Below are 22,076 nucleotides of genomic sequence, written 5' to 3'. Positions count from 1 at the left end.
AAAGAATACGAGGATCTTGGTCACATGCGCCGAGTCCCAAGCCAGTTCACGGGAGGTTGCATGACCACTGACATGACCGTAGCAGATGAAGCTTCGGCTTCAGGAGGGTTGAGGGTCTTGGAGGGTCTTCAACTGACTCAAGCTCACGGCTCACCGGAATTCTTTTTCCCACATCATGAAGTGCTCAGAGAAGGCAGCGAAACAACCAAGCTCAGGTTAGTTTTCAACGGCTCACATAGTGCCAGCTCAGGTCAATCATTGAACGACCTCATGTACACAGAAGCCAAGCTGCAAATGGACATCTCAGACGTGCTTCTCTACTCTCGCAAGCACAGACTCATATTCATGACAGACATCACCAAGATGTTCCACCAAATACGTGTGCATGCGGATGACTGGCCACTCCCGCAAATACTCTGGACAGACTCAACTGGCAACATCTCCACGTACTGGCTCACCACAGTCACGTATGGAACTCGCTCAGCACCATTTCTCGCTGTGCGTGTCCTCGCACAACTCGTCGAGGATGACGGATCAAGATATCCTCTCGCAGTCGAACCAATCACTAGAGGAAGGTACGTGGATGACATCTGCGGAGGTGCTGATTCCACTCAGGATCTAATTGATACGGCTAACCAACTAACCAGCCTCTGCCTGTCAGGAGGATTTCCACTAGCCAATAGGCATTCCAACAGCTCCGGGTTAATCGACGCTATCTCCCCTGACAGTACTCTTCAAGGAAATCGCATCATAGATGACTCACTCACCAAGATCCTGGGAGTCTCATGGAATCCAGGTACCGACAATTTCAACTTCGCAGTAACCTCACCTGAAAATAGCTCCATCTCCAAGAGAATCATCCCCTCAGAAACCGCTCAGTTGTTCGATCCACTGGGGTTCTTTGCTCCGGTGGTGGTTCGGGCCAAAATTCTCCTCCAATCACTCTGGATCGAGAAGTTGGGATGGGACGAACCAGTCCCTCCACTCACGGCTCAACGCTGGCGACAGTTCAGACAGGAACTCAGCCAGCTCTCACATGTCTCCATACCAAGATGGCTTGGATTACTAGGATTCAACCGTGGAGATCCACGGCTTCTCCGACGCCTCCCAGGTGGTCATGTCAGCTGTGGTGTACCTGAAGGTTTTTAATGGACATCATCCACCGCAGATTACCCTCGTTTGCTCCAAGACCAAGGTAGCTCCACTCAAAAGGTTGACAATACCACGACTGGAACTCACCGCAGCGCTGCTACTTGCCAAACTCACCAAATACGTTTAGGAGCAACTCAATATCTCCAATGCCTCCACCTATCTCTGGACGGACTCATCAGTGACACTCACATGGATCAGTCATCATCCTTCCAGATGGAAGGAATTCGTTAAAAATCGAGTTTTGCTCATTCAGGAACTCACTCATCAAGCTCATTGGAGATTAATCCCAGGCAAGGACAACCCAGCAGACTGCGCGTGACGAGGCCTATCAGCCACTCAGCTGGTATGTCACAAGTATCTCGATTCCTCAAATCGCGAATTCTCTTATAAGTATTGTTAGTTAAATTCAGTGACCGCTCAACATTAATTTGTACTAGATCTTGACCATATTTTTGTAATAGAAGTGACTCAGAAAATCATTACGCGTGTGAATCATTGTGTCCACATCGCCAGCTCAATTTCCTCATTCCTCACCTCTCACCACCCCCAGTCACCCTCAATCACTCCACTTACACAAACCAGACCCCCCTCTACGAATACATTCACACTTTTCATTGAAGAAGTTGTATCAAAATTTTATTAGAAAAATCCATCAATATATTTTTTAAAACAATTAATTGTTCATTCATTTTGTATTTTAATTTTCAGTATCTGATGTCAACTCCAATCAAATGTTCTTCGAATTGTACAAAAGTTGAGTGGACTTGATCAAAATATTTAATATTTTTCTACATGACTAGAAATGAATAATTTTACCAATGAATTTTTATGAATTAATCAATTTTTGCCACTTACTGACTACTAATTATGTACAATAATGAGCCAATAATATTGTTTTAATACTAGAAACTAAACTCATTACGATTTTAGAAATATTAAGTATTTATGGGATCATCAGAAAAATGAAAAAAGTTTTTTAGGAAGAATTTTGCTAAACAGAATATATATGAGTTCTTCCTGATCACCCAATAAATACCTCAATGAGAAATTATAGAATTAATTCTTCCTAAGTGTGACGTATTGGCCTCCGCCAATGCGTCGTTTTTGAAAATCGATGCCCAGACATTGGTCAGCAGTCCCACGGTGTCTTGGAGACGCTGTGGTCATCTGCCCCAGTGTTTGGAGGATCGGTTTACTCCCTGCAACGCCATTTGGACAAAGGACTGAACAATCCAACGGATGTTTAGACCATTGTCAGCACCCAAGTGACGTCACAGCAGGGATCGAATAAAGCAGTTTCAGGGCTTTTGGCACGTCCAGTATACTGTGTGACTGTATGAGTCTTGCGTCAATGATGACACAAGACAATATTGGTGCAAAAAGCCGTGGAACTGCTTAGAGCAGTGATTTGGACTTGGAGGAGATTTAGAGACTCGCAGAGAAAGCAGATACCTTCCAGCAGCAGACCAGACAGGGTCTTCCACTGCTCGTAACCGCGCTCCAAGTCCAACTCATGAACATCTAATAACGCGATACCGACCCACTCGCGCAAGGAGTGTATACAATTAAGAGCAAATATATACATATTTAATACATTCCGCGAGTGAGGTTATTTTGTGTTGTTCCCAATCCGTCACCAAGACACCCCTCCTAGAAGAGTGAACCCGAAGGGCTCACCGAGATCTAGCCGGACGGGGCACGACGGCCCAGCAGAAGGGGACAAGACACAGGAGTGTCCCATCACCATCAGTCCCAAGAGGGGATATATATATATACCAGCTACTAGCAACCGCTAGTAGCATCCAAATATACATATATATATATATATATATATATATATGTTTGTAAGACGCTCAGTTTGATGACATCTGAATTTTTTCCCATAAATCTGGAACATTTGCTCTACATAGTATGAGATTTAAATTTTTTCAAAATATTCCCGTATTCTCCAAAGTTATACCCAAAATCATATATTGTGGCCATTTCGACGACTCGTGTTATCTGTTACATGACCAGTTCCATCGCTCTATACAAAATTATATACCGTTATGAAAATGACCATGTGACCAAAATGGTTCCATATATATCCATATATATAATTAACGACATCACGTGGTCATTATCGTAACTATATGTCTGAAATATAGCGTCATGAAAATATCCACATCTCATCTACATATCATACACAATAGATGGCAATTTCAGTGTCGGTCTATATACACCCTTCACGGTTATCAAACTGATCTTTTCTTATCATTTTTCTTGTAATAAAAAGGGACATTTCTTATCATTTTTGCATTTTTCTAAGATGCCGATAAGGAGTGTTTTTGGTGAGACGGACGACTGAGAGCTACGCTATTCTCAATTGAAAGAACCTCAATGTCGACTGAAGTAAAATATTGAAAAATTAGAATCGCTCTATCAAAAATTATGGGCCGTTATGAAAATGACCATGTGACAAAAATGGTTCTATATATATCCATATATATAATTAACGATATCACGTGGTCGTTATCGTAACTATATATCTGTAATAGTGTCATGGAAATATCCACATCTCATCTATATATCATACACAATAGATGGCAATTTCAGTGTCGGTCTGTATATTCCCTTGACGGTTATCAAAATGATCTTTTCTTGTCATTTTACCTGTAACCAAAAGGGACATTTCGTATAATTTTTGCATTTTTCTAAGGTGGTGATTAGGAGTTATTTGGGTGAGACACACGACTGAGAGCTCCGCTGTTCTCAATTGAAATAACCTCAATGTCGACTGAAGTCAAATATTGAAAAATGGGAATCGCTCTATACACAAATATGGACCGTTATGAAAATGACCATGTGACAAAAATGGTTCTATATATATCCATATATATAATTAACGATACCACGTGGTCATTATCGTAACTATATATCTGTAATAGTGTCATGAAAATACCCAGATCTCATCTACATATCATACACAATAGATGGCAATTTCAGTGTCGGTCTGTATATACCCTTCACGGTTATCAAAATGATCTTTTCTTGTCATTTTTCCTGTAACCGAAAGGGACATTTCATATAATTTTTGCATTTTTCTAAGATGGCGATTAGGAGTTATTTGGGTGAGACACACGACTGAGAGCTCCGCTATTCTGAATTGAAATAACGTAAATATTGAAAGTAAAATATTGAAAAATTAAAATGTATTCGTTAGTGCGTTTCGACAAAGATGATTATGCCATTCGTTTAACCAGTGAGACAGTTCCCAAAACAAGAAGAACGGTACTTGTTCATTATGCAGATTGAGAGATTATTGCTACTATCATTTCAACAGGAGGTAAGTGGAATAATTTATTTTGTGACTTCTATCATTTTTTAACTTCGTGTTATACTACTGTCTCCATCATTTTGACCATACTCATTCAACACGAGCATTCCCCGCACTCTATATATCATACAAATTGTTCCTTTCCGTTGGAAAATATCGCCAGCTGAGTTTGATAGGCAAAAAGCAAATATTTTTTTCTTTATGGAATCAGGAACATACGACCAAACTTATAATTCTATTTAATGCGCTTGAAGTAAATGTAATGTTCTCGTTTTTCATTAAAACTTTTTCATGTGAGGTGGGTACTTTGATGAATTCATTGATTAGGGATGGCCATTTCCATAACACTTCTCATTAGGCACGATCACTTCTACGCCTCTTCAGCTAGAACTTACTCATTACCAATTGGTTTTTATTTTTATTATTCTTACGAATTATTGGATGGACAGAAGTACACAATTTTTTCATGTATCTAATGACAACCATACCAATACACTTATTAATTTATTTAATATGATTGAACTAAAGGTAATGGTCTCGGTATCCTTCAAAGCATTTTCATGTCAAGTGGTTATTTTGATGTAGTTACTGATTGGAAGTGGACACTCTCATGACATTCATTATTCAGTTGAACCATCGTTACACCTGAACTCATGAATTATTAATGATCATTTGATTTCCATTTTGTATTACGTTAACTAATTATTTGGTGTAAACAGTACACGTTTGAGAAAATTCTAAATGAATCTCATGGTGTAATGTTTCTCCAACGCTTTTTCATGTGAAATGAATACTTTGATGAAGTTATTGATTGTAATAGGCTAGTGCCATGAGATTCTTGTTTAGGCTGGATCCCCTGTGGATCGCTAAGCGTACAAATGATCAATTATCAACTGCTTTTCATTTTGCATTATTTGTACCAATTATTTGATGAAAAGAAAAGGGTTTTCGAATCGAACGAATCTAAGCTTCCGGTCTTCTTTTAAAGCTGATACATCTAATCTAGTTACTTTGATGGACTTATTGGTGGAAGATAGTTCGTTCCTTGAAACTCTTTATGAGGCTAGATTATTCAATTAAATAGAAATTAAGAATTCTCACCAACTACTTAATGGAAACTGGATGTATTTTTTCATGTATGAGATCAGAAACGTACCAAAGAACCGATAATTTTATTTAATATGTTTGAAGTGAATATAGCCTTCTCGTTTTTCTTCAAATTTTTTTTTACTAGGGGTTACTTTGATGAATTCATTGATTTCAACTGGCTGGTAATATATCGCTCGTCATTAGGATCGATTACTTCTACCTCCTAACCGATAAATTGCATTACCACTTGATTTTCATGTTGAATCATTATGGTCAGTTAATAATCAATTATTATTAAAATATTTTGATTCAATACCTTATTTTCAGAACACAAGAAATTGAAAAATCAACTTGAACAGTTATGCAAGCGAAAAAAATCAGTTGATCGCCTTTCGTTGAAAGAGAACCAGCTAATTGTTTCCATCCCAAAACTTTCGCGAATTAGCAGGAAGACATGCCAGTCAGCTGATGTCATGGTAGATCATTCAACAAAGACCCACGATAAGGATGCAATAATATCTCAGTCACCGGAAAAGAAAGCGGAAACATGCTTGAATTTTCTTCAATCAGGTCCTGACCAGCTCGATACCATTGCTTTACGGTCATCAGCACGCAACTGTGAAGAGAATAAGGAGTGTACATATGAAATAGACAAAACCAGTTCATTCAACATTCCAATTGATGATCCCACTGAGAAGTCAAGGGTTCAAGAAGAGCCAGATTCAGCTCCTTCTCAGCAGGCGAATGTAAATCATTCTGGTATTACTGACTCCGAAATGGCACCAAACCAATTCAGAGAAGTCTCCATGCCACAATTGCCGGACAGAGAATGTCCAGAATCGCCTCCTTCATTGCTAGCACATCTGGATAAACCGAATACTGTTGGCCCAGAAATTTTGCAGTGTAGTAGCGAGACATTACGAGTAGTTAGCAATTCGACTGTGGATCTCCGTGAACTCCATACATTGAAAATTTCCCAATATGATGCTAGAAGTAAGCCACAGTCACCGGAACGAAACAATGAATTAACAATATCTGATGTTAAACAATGTTTATCTGCTGAGCCAGATTCGAATCAACCAGAAATCATAACTCCACAGAACCCATTGGCTGAGATTATTATGAACGAACCGCCCTCCATGAACGAGACCACTATAAATAGAGTGCTAAAATCACAGCTCGACTCCTCGACAATGGTTCCTTGCGAAAATGGAGGCGATAAGAGTGGGCCTGGAGCCCAAATACCAAGAGGGGACGGTGAAGGAAGTCCTGTCTTCCTCCAAATAAATCTTGATCCGTCGCGTATGGTGACCGTACAATCTTCAGGAACGGATATTGAAAAAAATCACTTGTTTGGACAGGTAGGAGATGAAGTTGAGACTGTTTCATCACCTCATCCAATTGATGATAACATCAAGCAACAGCAGGCTATAGAAGGAGAGTCAGCTGATATTCCACCATTTCGTCCCATCCAATCTGAATCTGCAGCACCAGAAATTTTATTAGTTCAATCGATAGAAAAAGAGCGCTCTCCTGGAAAGAGAGGATTTCCATCAACTGCGATTCAGCCGTCCCAAATGCACACGTCTGACGTCATTGATTCCGGACGATATCAGGATTTCTTATCCGAACGTATGCAGGAGGAAGTCAAGGAACAGGATGATACTAACGTCATTCTGGATATAATATTGAGTACGTTTTATCCTAAAATTTGATTATCAATTCAGTTGATTTCATATGATTTATGGTAAGATCTTATCACAACAAATAGCTATTATATTAATTAATTCACTTTTAGATCGTGCAGAGAAGGACGAGCAATATCAGGAACCTTATTCACCTGAAGAAAATTATCCACGACGTTCTCTGGAGGAAATCATTGACATCCAATTAACAGCTATGGAGCATAACTATCCCACGACCAATAATCACTCCAAAACAACAAGTGAAATAATGAACAGCTTGGATGACCCGGAATTGAATGAAAGTCTCGAAGATGAACCATTCAAAGATGAGAGTATTGTAGCTAGTTCATCGTTTGAAACGTCAGCCTACATGGATTCACGTTTATTCCCTCACTTGGAGCTTCCTGACTCACTGGAAGGTGATAATGAAAATCATCCTCGATCAGTTTCTAATTTGGGGAACTATCAACTTTCGTCCACTCAAACTGACGAAGAATTCAACAATCATAAAGATACTGAAGAACCGGAGATAGATGAGGAATTCCAGGACGATGGACATGATTCGACATGGAATCTGACTAGAGAATCTGGAAATAATTCAACTTTAATTACTCACGGTGGGAAAGAAACTGAGGACAGTGTCACAGGAGATGAATCATCATTGAATATTACTGATCAGTTAGAAATCCCAAACATCGTAGGGGCAATGGATGACAAAGATCTATGGGTTCAACCCAGCACAAATAAATACAAGCAAAATTTTTGTTTTTACTGCAAAAAAATGCAATCCGTGATAAGTCAACATCTCGAAACAGTTCACAAAAATGAGTCTCCGGTCAAGAAATTTTCAGTTTTTCCGAAAGGTATTTATTTCAAATTTTGATTATCAATTCAACGAATTCTGTGTTTATACAGGAAACATTCACATTCATTTTACGTTGCGGTTTTAAAGGTAATCCTGAAAGAAGAAAAATCATAGAAACCCTACGCTTGAAAGGAAATTATTTATATAATACCCAGCAAGTTCACAATAAAACAGGAGAGTTGCTTGTCTCTCGGCGACCCAAAGAAGAACGGTCTGCAACTTTGTATAAAATTTGTCATAATTGTACAGGAGTTTTCTCGGCCAAAACAATTAGACGTCATCGTCAAAGTTGTCTAGGAGCTTCAACTAGAGGTGAACGATCGAATGTCATTCTTTCAAGGCGAATTGAAGGGCGATTACATGAAAGCGCTAATGATCGACTTGCAAGAGTGATGGCAGTATTGAGAGAAGACGACATTGTGAGATTAGTTAGGTACGATGAGCTTTTGATTAAATTTGGAAATTGTCTCTGCGAGAAGTATTACAAACAACAACAAGAGGAGATGATCAGAAACCGATTGAGAACACTAGGCCGATTACTGCAGACAATGAAAGAGATCAATCCAGATATAACAGACTTCAAATCGATTTACCAACCAAAACGATATGAAATCATGTTAGATGCTGTGAGAAAGCTGTCAGGTTTTGATCCACTGACTGGAGTACATCAGATCCCCTCGCTGGTAACTTCTATCGGTACTTATATTAAGGCCGTGAGTGACCTTCTGAAACTTCATTGGGTGGAAAATCTCGACGAAGAAAAAGAAAAAATTTTTGATAAATTTCTGTTTCTTCACACGATGCAATACAGTCAAGTTGTTAATAGGGTCCCGCGAGAGGATCAATCCCAAAAACATCGCCAACAAGTGAAACCCTTACCAACTACCAGTGATATCAAAAAATTAACGGATTATGTCAATAACAAAATGATCACTGCCTACGCAAGTCTTAATGAACAATATTCTTATCAGTACTGGCTGAGTCTATTGCAATTCACCTTAATTTCTATTCAGATTTTCAATCGTCGTCGAGCTGGAGAAATTGAGAGAGCCTCGACTGCGGACCTTAACGCGCTGGAGAGAATATCAGAAACTACCCACCCTGAGATATATGAGAAATTGTCAGCCACACAAAAATCTTTGGCCGGAAAATATGCACGATTTATCATTACAGGGAAGTTGGGACGTGATGTTTCTGTGCTGCTCAACTCACAGATGGAAAAATCTCTTAATTTGCTATTGAAGCATCGCAGTTCGACGAAAATTCCAGCAAAAAACCCGTATATTTTTGGAATACGGGGTTTCACTGATGGCAGATTTAAATATCTTCGAGCTTGTCAGCTGTTGCGACAGTTTGCCGAGGAATGTGGTGCAGAACATCCTGACAGACTTCGTGGGACATATTTAAGAAAACACGTTGCCACGACTTGTGCAGAAGAAAACATGGATGAAAATAATATCACTGATATCGCCAATTTCATGGGCCACGCCGAAGCAATTCATCGGTCTCACTATAGAAGATCTGTTGTCTCCAGGGATGTGCTTGGTGTGGTCAACATACTGTGCAAAGCACAGGGTGATGGTCGGATTCCTGAACATCAGAGCAATCATGGTGCCTCGACATCAACTGTTCAACAACAACAGGCTAATGAAGATAAATCGGATGACAATTCAAGTGAAAACGTCAATTCAAATGAGATCCCGTCAACTTCCTCAATGCCATTATCTCCGCCTACAGGTGTATCTAATACAAATGATAATCGAGCAACCAAGAGAAGAAGAGTGATATATTCATCTTCAGAGGACAGTTCAACCGACGAAAGTATTATTCCTGATCAGATCCAACCGATAAAGAGAAATGTTACGGCAACTGGGATTCAAAGAACTAATAATGCCAATGAAAAGAAGAGGAAATTGAGATGGAGCGATGAAGAAAAAACTGCAGCCTTCGCTGCATTTGGGAGCCTTATCAAAAGCAACAGACTACCTGCGACTACGGATATAAGAAAATTTCTACCTGCTAACCCATCGATTACGCGAACTGTAAACCAAATTAGAACATGGGCATCTAACGAAAAGAAAAAATGTAATGCCGATTATCGAGACTGAAAATACCAAAGAAGAGTATTTTGTGAGTTAGTTTGCATTAATTAAGCATTTATTTTCACATGAAAAAATGAGTTCTCTGAACTATATATTATTCCTGATGTAAACTATAGATAGTAAGTTAATGTTCTGAAGTTTATTTTTGAGGTATTAAATTTATCTTTCATTGCGGAGCTTTATTAAAAAAGTGATAGCTGACAGAGTATCTGTATTCTACTTGAGACAAGTGAATATTCTTTATTTGTCCGGTAGAGTTGATCGTTGTTTTATATCAATGCTTATCTGTGATATAGCTATATGTCAATTTTCTAGTTTATCCTAGTTTTTCATAAATTTTATATTCACGGAAAGTCTTTTCTAACCGCAAAACATCGTCAAATGTCGCTTTAATATTAACTAACGACCCGCCCCGGCTTCGCACGGGTGCAATCCTGATAGAAAAACTATGAACGTTGTATATAAAAACACAGCGGCTCGCTCCGGCAAAAAAAAGTTATTGTGGGTTATCCATAAGAGATAGACATATACCATCACGGACTTTTCTGTAGACATTTTCAATGTGTACAATACTTAGTACATTATTTTGATAAAACTCGTTGGGTTCAGCCTGCGTTTGCAATGTAAGCGGAAAAAATGTAATTATTTACGACATCACATTAGAAACCTCAAAAATAACAGTACTTCTCCACTATTTAGTGGATGTTATTATACATATAAACCTTCCTCTTGAATCACTCTATCTATTAAAAAAAAACGCATCAAAATCCGTTGCGTAGTTTCAAAGATCAAAGCGTACAAAGGGACAAAGGGACAGAAAAAGCGACTTTGCTTTATACTATGTAGTGATGCAACCGTGATGTGAAGCGGGCCATAAATCTCACGTGAAAATTGAAATTAGCATTCCTAATTTATGGTATTAAATTTATTTTTCGTTGCAGAACTCTACTGAGTAGGAGTTTACAAAGTATTTTTAATATATTTTCAACTGCTAAAAAATTCTTATCATTTTGAGAAAACCGATATTGATATCTGTCATTATTATTCTATTTTCATGTTTATCTAGAGCTACATATGTTCTGTGATATAATAATATCCGTGATTTGTCATTGAGTAGAATTCAAATTACATTTAATCTCTCATGATTGTAACGATGTCACTGAGAGACTGTTTTTGCTACTAATTTCGTTCAATCCCGAGTTGTTTGGAACTCTTCTAAAAGGGGTTTAAATATTCACATAATATTGTTTCATCTATTTACGTATTTCATTTTCATTTGTCTAAAAGTGCAGAGGATGAGAACAACGACAAATTTCACAAATTATGAATTCTTTTCCCTGTCAATACTTCAAAGTGGAGGATATGAATTGGAGCATTCATCAGTGAAGCTCTATTTCAGTTTTCCTTAACTTCACGGTCGAGAATACGAACAAATAAATCGAAAGTATTGCTTATATTTGTTTGTCATATTGATGTATCTCAACATTGGACTCAACAAAGTGATACTGTTGGGAAATTGCATGCATTTGATTGAATTGCCTATGTAACCTGATTGGTCAATGATTTATGATTAAGACTAATCAGTAATCACCTCAACATAACAACTGGTCAATTTTGATCACATCAGATTAGTATTATATGGTATCCAAATAGAATCAGCGGTTTTAGGTGTAAAATGTTGCAATCAAAATTGCAATGGTCGGTCCGTGTTTTTGAATAAGAAGTATCTTTCGGAAACCATTTTATATGGAATGCACATTTTTATCGCTATTTTGCCTTAATCCAAGTTTATTTCAGTTTTCATTGAATATTATGTTTATATAGAAAAGAGACTTCTTGAAATGGTGGGACATGGAATATTTCATCAGTACTTGTTACCCATTATCGAAATTTGTGAAAGGGAAATTGAAAACTAAGAACAAAAGTCGTATGAAAAAGCGTGAAAAACAGACATAGTATGATCCGGTAGAAGTAATATTGACTATATTTACACGCTGCGCTTTACTGCAACGATAATGATAACACCCATGTTTTTCATACATCTCATGAACACATTGTAATGGCGTCATGGAAGAGGCCATCGGATGTCAAATGGATATTTTCATGACTATTTTTATAAAATTTCTTTTATTTCTGTAATTTATAAAGTACTATGCTCCTGAAGCTAGGAATGGTGTTCCCACCATGTAAAATTGAATATTCTAGCTATTCTTGTTTGATTGATAGAAGTTTCAGAAAATATTGAGAAATAATATTACCCCTTCAACAAAATGAGCATGGGAAATGGAATAAATATAATGACGTCAATGTCATAATGGAGTCTACTACATGTAGACAGTAGGTGATAGTGACAATTTCAACCGTTCCATGCGCACAAGTAATAAATGTATCGTCATAACGACTGTGTTATCGAAATATGAATTTAAACTGTGAAATGTTGTTGATATTTTTCATATTTCGCGGATGTCATCGAACAGGCCATCTCATATGAAATGGACTGTTCCATCACTATTTTTATCCGAACATGGCTTATTTTATTCTTTGATCATTATGTTGTTTATGGACGCCAGAAATGTTTTCTCAAGAATAGAATAACGATAATTGTAGCAGTGTCAAAGACACATTGAATAGGAATATCAACAGTTTCAGGAAATGATAGAGAGGATACCGCTTCATATGATCTAATCAAATTAATATTCAGAATTTTGTAGAATCGCCTTGATGCAAAGATAATGGTTTCATATATGTAATCATAAATATCCCTAACAAATAAAAATAAGAATTGTATCAACAGACGTGCGAATTGCATCCATGGGATATCATTAAAACATTTGATCCCTCAAGGATGTCATGGAACTGGTGAATTAGAAGAATGCATGAACTGTCATCAAAGGAGGCATTTTAAAATAAAATGCACATTTTGACGACGTCTCTGAATCAGCCATTTTATATCATACGAGCATTGTGATAACAGTCACCAAAAGTGCATCCATATATATCAAAATTCAATTTGATGACCGTCATGGAACTGAACATCTAATATATTGGACGATTGATGACTGTCACCGAAGTGACCAGAAGTTACCGAAGTGTACATCACATGTCAAAAATGGTCATCAAAGTCTTCAACCTACAAACATAGACCATGATATATATTTTTACCAATCATTTTTGTATGTAACAGGTAGATAAAAGATTTCTATACAAAAATGTGGGCAGTTAGACCAGGATTCCAGGATTGTTACCCTGTTTCCAGGATGGTTTCCAGGATTGTTACCCTGGTTTGTTTAAAAATTAGTTGTAGAATTGTACACTTTTAGCCCATCATCCACTGGGATCTCATAGTAATATCTCCGGATGACCTTCGGAGAAGCTACTCACATACCACAGAGGGGATTACGAATTTTACTTGGACCACAGAATAAGGAAACAATTTGGTACAGTGGAACACTCCCATGACTATTACTTTCAGATTTTTTTAATTAAGAGAATACTCTCAACTTTTGTACTTCACATGAGGGTCGCAATGAAAATAACCATTGACAGAATATTTCTCAGCGGTTACAGGAAAAAATGGTAAAGCAGGCGTTCATAGATGTGAAGAGTAAAAAGTAGACTTTGGTGAAAACAACGTTGAGTCTTGATGAAAAATCATGACAACGATGAAAAGAATTTGTTTAATGGATTTATGGCCTCATCAAAGAGGATGTAAGGAAGTTATGATCTTGATATTTTTATGTAAAAATTATGTAATCAATTCCCGCTAGGCTAGGAGAAGTGTAACAACCTTTGTAACAAACTCAATGTTGAAACGTTTTACCGATCGAGTGTGGATCATCAATGTATACTTTTCTAAATCACAAATATCTCTTTTTGGCTAAAAAAATGTGTTGTATTATGTAAATTAACTACCAACTTGGAATTTGTTCAACTATTTATTAATGTAGTAACTATTTGAACAAATGAGATTATCTTGAGGCACTAAATGAATCATAAAGGCTGATTATACTTAAGTCAGTCTTTATTATTAATTGAATAGTTTTATATATCGCAATGTGATTGCGTAAGAAACTTTGGATTACATATCCTAATAATTATCCAAAAGTAATACGAGGTTAATTAAGAAGAAGAGGAAGTGTCGTTACATGTAAAAAGAAAAATATCGTTGAGCGATTATATGTTTGAGGATCCATCAATTTAAATTGGCGGCAATATTTGAATTTTGTTTTAACACTATTGATAAAACATGTCTGAAAAGGAGAACCAACTCGAGGAAAGTTGGGAGCTCACTCCTATGACGTTTTAGAGTTTGGCTATCCCCTCTGTTATGCTTTGGATAGCCAAATGATACTGAATTTCCCAATTCTACTCACTAAGGGGTTATATATATATATTTCTGGATGCTACTAGCGGTTGCTAGTAGCTGGTGTATATATATCCCCTCTTGGGACTGATGGTGATGGGACACTCCTGTGTCTTGTCCCCTTCTGCTGGGCCGTCGTGCCCCGTCCGGCTAGATCTCGGTGAGCCCTTTGGGTTCACTCTTCTAGGAGGGGTGTCTTGGTGACGGATTGGGAACAACACAAAATAACCTCACTCGCGGAATGTATTAAATATATATATTGTAACGTGGTATTTTACCGCGTTACTGGTCCTCGACCGTTCCGCGATCCGGGAGACGTCCACCAGGCGGGAAGTCACCTTCGATGGCGAGGGTTCGAGTAGAGAGGAGGATAGAGGTTGGTTATTGATGATTTTATTTTGTTGTAAATTGAATTACGCGCCACCGCGTTCCCGCTGAGGACGACGGCGAGGATCCTGGGGAGGCCGGGAGATGGCGTGAGTCTGCAGGATCAAGGAGAGGATGAAGGAGCGGTTGAGTTGGCCGACGTTGGAGCCACCATCCGGGAATCCTCTACCCGGGAGTGACGCAGTGGTCGGCGAACTCCGGATGTTGGCTGATGACTGGATTTGCAATGTGGTCGATGAGGGAGCCACAATCCAGCTATTAATTGACACGGAAGTGACGTCTCACCAGAGCACGAGGTCCCGCGATTAATGGGAATATAGGACTACGTTAATCAGTAGGGTTACTAGTCTCATGGGTAGTAATTAACGCACGTATGATGTGGTTAATTAAGCCTAGTTGTAGTTGATGGCACATGCGCCATAATTAGTGGGCCTGTTGCGCATGGCTGGTCGTGGAGGATTGGTGGGAAATGACGATGATCACCCCCCCCCCCCAATCATAATCACCTGAAATCACCAGGTTGCCGACCTGTTGCGGATTTTCACATGGCGAGGGACTTCACTTCCTGTTTGGTGGACAATCAGAGCAGACCTGTGTAAATTGTGTGGTGCCACGGACGCCATTTCGCCGAGTATCCCTTTGAGGCTGTAAGCATTTTGTGAGGACGGATCCGAGGAAGTGTGGAGGTTCAGGGTGAGCGTGGTGGCCATTTCTTTGATTTTTCTTTGGAATTTATGTAAAGATTGTGGGCAGAGATCCCGGTTTTGTCGGTGTTCTATACACCTGGGTCCTGCGGACCGTTAGTTGAGTTTTTCTGTCCAGGGATCTCTGGCCACTTCTCTCAGCGATTTTTGAGCTATCTCTCTCGCTCGGCAGATTGTTTTAACATTAGTTTTATTGGATTTTCGTCAATTAAATGTCGGGGATGAGTGTTGCGACTTCTGTGTGATGATTTGCGTCGCAAACTCATCAATTTCTCGCCATCGAATTCGAGTCTGATTTCTTTTATAGTTTCAAGGTCGCGTGACCTCTGGATTATTGTGTATTGATTGATTGGAATGTTGGTTGGTCGAGGTCACGCAGCCTCATCGATTTGTGTGTTAACGCTTCGAGTCACTGGATTCTTTTGACCAAAATTATAACGTTTAGATTCTGATTCATTTATTTGACTGTAATGGGGTTTCGTGACTCCGTCGTTTGAGTTAAATTATGTTTTATATTCTTGGACCCCAGCAACTTGCGTCTTGGAACGCGGTTGTTCATTTAATATTTATTGTGATTCATTTGACCGTTTTGATATCTATGACTTGATTTTCCTTGTTGGCTGACTTCAGAAGAGTTTTAATTGATTTTTTTTATGGGACAACAGTGACGTTAACGTATGATTTAAACTGTGTGTGCGATAACGCGTGATCGATTTCCGGGGAGTCCTTTATTTGATTTTTTTTTATTATTGTATCGAGATTATTTTCTTTATTTTTTTTATTTATTAAACATTGTGATCCCCGATCATTTTGACAATTGCGTGGTTTTTTTTGTTTAAAAGTCCCAGTTGCATCCCCCTTTCAGCTTTTGATTAAGTGAATCTCAACGGACCGAGCTGCCGGAGTTGTTCAAGCTGAGAGCGGAGGAGTATTTTGTGTACGGTGGTCATTCCGTTTTAATGACCTGGCGCCTAACGGATTTTGCTGATTTGGGTTGAGGGGTGTTCCGGTGCCAGAGGGCGGGCGGATGGACGAAGGGTTCCGCGAGCCTTCGAAAATACGTCACAATATATATTCCTCTTAATAGTGTACACTCCTTGCGCGAGTGGGTCGGTAACGCGTTATTAGATGTTCATGAGTTGGACTTGGAGCGCGGTTACGAGCAGTGGAAGACCCTGTCTGGTCTGCTGCTGGAAGGTATCTGTGCTCTCTGCGAGTCTCTAAATCTCCTCCAAGTCCAAATCGCTGTTCTAAGCACTTCCACGGCTTTTTGCACCAATATTGTCTTGTGTCATCATTGACGCAAGACTCATAGGGTCACACAGTATACTGGACGTGCCAAAAGCCCTGAAACTGCTTTATTCGATCCCTGCTGTGACGTCAGTTGGGTGCTGACAATGGTCTAAACATCCGTTGGATTGTTCAGTCCTTTGTCCAAATGGCGTTGCAGGGAGTAAACCGATCCTCCAAACACTGGGGCAGCTGACCACAGCGTCTCCAAGACACCATGGGACTGCTGACCAATGTCTGGGCATCGATTTTCAAAAAAACGACGCATTGGCGGAGGCCAATACGTCACACTCCCCTGATAAAACTATTGCTACCCTGGTTCACAATCAGGTGACAATAGTACTGAACTTAAGAGAAACGAATGTTAATATAGTCTGTGCCTTAAGGGTCTCGGCTTATGCCAAAAGGGCTATCAACTTCCCTGCCATAAGGGCCAAAAGCCCTGCTATATGAGCAAATTTAAAACTATCCCTATCGACCGGACCCTTACAGTTTTTCTTATTGCTAAAATCCTTATCAAGGACAGTATTTAACTCCTTTCGGATAAGCGTAAGAACAAGTTAGCGACGTCGTTGATAGGTGCTTTCGGGGTTGGTTCTGCTGGTTACCATTCTCCCAGGTCGTGTTGGAGGGGTGGTCTGGAGTAAGACATCTCCCCGTTCCAGTATGGGCTGACGATCTGCCAACCCTGGGCTCCTGTTCGTTCCGGCGGCCCGCTGACCATTGGAAGGGCCTGATATTGTTGGGTGTGCGTGACTTGATTTTGGGGAATCAGCGCAAGCTGAGTGGTGAGGGGGGCGGCTGTCTCGACTGGGCTCCCGCAGGGGGTGTAATGGCGGGTAAAACCGCCCTTACTCACGGGGTGTGACGACCCCGCGGTCCCTGAGTCGAACTTGGTGTAAGGATTGGGATCCCCCTTTTGGGGGGTCTCAATAATTATACCAAGGGGGGGTTGCGGGTGCAGGGTGAACCCCTGTGCCCAAGGGGGGTTTCGGTGGGGAGGGGGTCGCTAATTGAGTCGCGAGGGAGGGCGAAATCGACTGGTGGAGGGTTGGTTCCACGTGGTGGAGGGGTGGGTCCACGTGGTGGAGGGCGAAATCGACGGGTGGAAGGGTGCGAGACCTACTTACGGGGGGGTTCGGAGGGGGAGGGTCGCGGATTTGGTCACGGTGGGTGGGCCGGACTTCGGGAGACGCGAGAGAGGGCGAAATCGGCCGGTGGAGGGGTGGTTCCACGTAGTGGAGGGCGGAATCGGTTGGTGGACGGGTAATTCCACGCGCGGGTGGGGGTTCGGGGGGACAGGCTGCTTCGCAGTGCGAAGGGCATGGACACTGCGGTTCTCGCAAGTGGTCCCAGCCACGCGCTAGTAGTCGGAACCTCCCGCAACGGTGGAGGCCGGCGAAAACGCGACGCCACACGTGAGGGTTGGGTCAGGGGGAGTGGGTGGGTATCCCTCGGAAAAGGGACGGTTCGCGGGGTGGTGCGGGGGAGGGGGGACTGGCTGCTTCGCAGTGCGAAGGGCATGGACATTGCGGTTCTCGCAACTTGTTCCAGCCACGTGTTAGTAGTCGGAACCTCCCGCAACGGTGGAGGCCGGCGAAAACGCGACGCCACACGTGGGGTTGGGTCTCAGGGGGAGGGGGTGGGTATCCCTCGGGAAAGGACCGGTTCGCGGGGTGGGTCGTCGGGTGGGATGGGTAGGTTCCCCCTTTCTGTGGGTCTGCTCCCTTTCTGCTCCTCTTTCGAGGGGAGTCGAGGCGGAGCACTCCTTCAGCGCCTCCACCGGGCCCCGATCCGAGCTCCCCAGCTCGGCGGGAACCGGAAGGCCCCCTCCCAGGGACGGCGCCCAGCGTCCCGAGCTACCCAGCTCGGTGCCGCGGGGAACCGACCCCTCTAATCCTTAATCCTCTTATTTTTACTTTTGTTCTTACTTTTTCAGCTTTTCAGCTCCTGCCTTTTGGCACGGCCGGCGACCGTCTCGTCAACTTCAACCATGGCAGAGCATTTTTGCAAATCTTTTCCGGAGGCCAAACTGCCCCCAATCGGATCTCCGGGGGGTCACAAAAATGCGTCCGTCGTGCGGCGAAGTCTGCGCATCGCTTCCCAGCATGCCAGAGGATCATCTACAGCGGCTACATCGAGGGACCCAAGGAGGGTGGTGCCCTCAAAGGTTCGTAGTCCTCCGCCGTGCACCGGGGTACAGCCCTCCCGACGAGGGAAAGGTTCCAGCCTTCGTGCTGCCCACGAGGACGTCGAGGACGTCGCAGACAACGCGGGACTGACTGCGCAGCCGAGTCAGCCAACGCCGGGATTTTCAAGAACATCAACCGGTGAGTCCACTCATTTATTAGGTAGGATTCGCGAGTGCCACGTTAGCTTAAGTAGGATCGATAGTAATCGCGTCGCGACCGGAGGCTCATCGGTACCCCCCGTCCCAATAGGTCATCCTCCCCGAACCCCCGCGGGGAGGTCTTCCAGTTAATTCGCAAAGAGCGTCTGGACATATTGTTGCTCCAAGAGCCGTATGCCATTCGTGAGGCGAACACCTGGGCCATCCGCGGCCTAGGATTCGGAATGCGTATTGCCGCGAGCTCAACGGAGCGACCATGGGCGGCCGTCGTTGCGTGCAACTCCATCGTGGAGATTGCTTACGTGTCCCAACTTAGTACAGCACATTGTATCTGTTCTGAAGCCCGCGTCCCCGGTGGATCCTTTTTCGTCGTCTCCAGTTATTTTCAGTACTCGGACGACATAGAAATCCACCTGAGGCAGCTTGAAAAGGTTCTCAGCTGTCTCAGGGGTCGCCGCGTTCTGGTGGCGGCCGATTCCAACGCCCAACACTCCCTTTGGAGCCCCAGGACCACTGACCGTGGTGTCCTCCTGGGCGAGCTCATCGAGTCTTTCGGTCTCCGCGTCGCGAATGATGCTAGGCAGGGCCCAACCTTCAGGAGTGCCGCAGGTACGTCGTTCATCGACGTCACACTGGCCACTCCTGGCATGTATAAATTCATATGTACATGGAGGTTGGAGGACGAGTGGTCCACCGGTGACCACACGTCGGTTTTCTTTCGATTAGCGATCCGGAGTTCCTCACAGCGCGTCAATAACTCGGGAGTCGGCGAGGGCTCTACCATGCGGTTCGACGTTCGTCGGGCCGACTGGGAAAAGTTCGAAGCGACCCTCGATGAGGAGGCCCGTGAGAAACTCGTGGACCATCGGCTGGATTCTACAGCGGATGTTGAGAGAATGGCAGAAGTACTGGGTGACGTAATCACCAAAGCGTGCCAAGGTTCGATGCCGCGCCGCAGACATTACCGTCGCGCAAATCCGTGGTGGACCGAGGAGCTGACCAGCAAACGCAAACTGGTCAGTCGTCTCCGAAACGGCTACCGAAGGGAGACTAACCCTGACGCGCGAAAAATTAAACAGAGCAGGTATCGTGTAGTCCTGCGATCGTATACCAGGCTACTTAGGACAACTAAAGAAAATAGCTGGCGCGGTTACATAACGACGGAAAGCAACGCGAATCCCTGGGGCTTCCACTATAAATACGCGGCTAATAAATTGCGCGTAGGCACGGTCCTCAGCACACTTAGAACCGCGAATGGCACGACACTTACAATGCGTGAAACTGCTGAGGCCCTGTTGGACACACACGTACCCGACGACGACCCCAACGCCGACACACCGGAACAGAGAGACATCCGGGAAACCGCGAGGAACCTAACGGTCCAGACAGAGGACGCACGAGACTTGACGGACGACCAACTTAAGGGTCTCGTAAAGACCCTTAAGAACGACAAAGCCCCAGGATGCGATTTAGTAGAAGTTAGGGTCCTGAAAGCCGCGGTCATGAGGATGCCTCACATCTTCACTAGACTTTTCAACGCCTGCCTTAAGCACGGCGTTTTCCCCACCGTTTGGAAAGACGGCACACTTCGTGCTCTCCTCAAAGGAGTTCACAAGGATGTGTCCGATCCCAAATCCTACCGTCCCATTTGCCTCTTGTCAGTTGTCGGGAAATTTTTCGAAGAGGTCCTGCACGGGATCCTTACGGCGAAAGTCCTTACCGAGGACAAATTATCAGGACGTCAATATGGCTTTCTGCCTGGACGCTCCACGGAAGACGCGATAGTAGAGTTGCGTGAACTAGTCGAACGCGGTAACGACAAGAGGTACGTCATTGGACTCTTGTTCGATATTTCGGGAGGCTTTGACAACGTGTGGTGGCCCCTCGTCCTCCAGTCTTTGGCGGATCGAGACTGTCCGAAGAATGTCTTCGAAGTGCTCCGGAGCTACTTTGACAATCGGACCGTCAAGATCGCCTGGAGCGACCAAGAAGTTTCCAAGCCGGCCACCCGGGGCTGTCCGCAAGGATCAGTCCTCGGCCCCGCTTGCTGGAATCTCATGTTCGATGCCCTCCTCAAGAGCATCGAGCAGAATTTTGGCGCAATCGAAGTCGCCTACGCGGACGACCTTATGGCGGTCGTATCGGCCGACTCGCGTAAGGAAATAGAAAGGATAGGCCGAGCCGTCGTCGAACACATCGCGTCGTGGTGCGCATCAGCGAAACTCGAACTCTCGAAGAGCAAGACAGAGGCAATAGTCCTGTCATGCAATTCGCAGAAGAGAGCGCCGCTGATGGAGTACAGGTGGGATCGGGCGCGAAGGACACGCCGACGCGTTAAACCGGTGTTGGACATCCGCCCACCCGAGATTAGGCTCGCCGGGGAAAAGATTAAATTCAAGGATAGCGTGAGGTACCTCGGGGTACATTTTAATAGAAACATGCGGGTCCGGACTCATACAGAATATATACAGGAAAAGGCTAGGGTCCTTTTCACTCGTCTATCGGCCCTAATGCACAAGCATTGGGGGCTCCGATACCGATCAGTTAAAGTCGTTTTTCAGGGCGTTTTCAGGCTGTCGCGTCGTATGCAGCCCACGGGTGGGTGGACCGAGTGCGACCACTGGGTCTCGCAGGTCCTGACAGGGCATGGGCAATTCCGGTCCTATCTTCACGACCGGGGCCTTGCCCAATCACGCAACTGCGAGTGCGACCAGGCTGAAGACACAGTCCAGCACTTCATCATGGACTGTCCGATATATGCACCACAGCGAGA

At 42.9% G+C, this 22,076-nt stretch overlaps 1 protein-coding gene across 2 annotated transcripts; it reads left to right on the top strand.

Moving 5' to 3' along the window:
* The first annotated feature begins 3,891 nt into the window (after positions 1 to 3,891).
* On the top strand, positions 3,892 to 10,719 carry LOC135171197 (uncharacterized). 2 transcript variants are annotated; one of them, XM_064137582.1, is made up of 4 exons: positions 3,892 to 4,477; positions 5,885 to 7,249; positions 7,356 to 8,105; positions 8,195 to 10,719. In XM_064137582.1, the coding sequence occupies exons 2-4, from the start codon at positions 6,031 to 6,033 to the stop codon at positions 10,213 to 10,215; spliced, it is 3,990 nt and encodes a 1,329-aa protein (XP_063993652.1). In that variant the 5' UTR covers positions 3,892 to 4,477; positions 5,885 to 6,030; the 3' UTR covers positions 10,216 to 10,719. The 2 variants fall into 2 exon arrangements, with proteins under 2 accessions (XP_063993652.1, XP_063993653.1); XM_064137583.1 differs by lacking the exon at positions 3,892 to 4,477 and having other exon boundaries at positions 5,306 to 7,249.
* The last annotated feature ends 11,357 nt before the right edge of the window (positions 10,720 to 22,076 follow it).

This window comes from Diachasmimorpha longicaudata, chromosome 19 (assembly GCF_034640455.1).
Source record: "Diachasmimorpha longicaudata isolate KC_UGA_2023 chromosome 19, iyDiaLong2, whole genome shotgun sequence".
Taxonomy (NCBI): Eukaryota; Metazoa; Arthropoda; class Insecta; order Hymenoptera; family Braconidae; genus Diachasmimorpha; species Diachasmimorpha longicaudata.
Note: the sequence above shows the minus strand (reverse complement) of the source record. Positions and strands in the feature narration are given on the sequence as shown.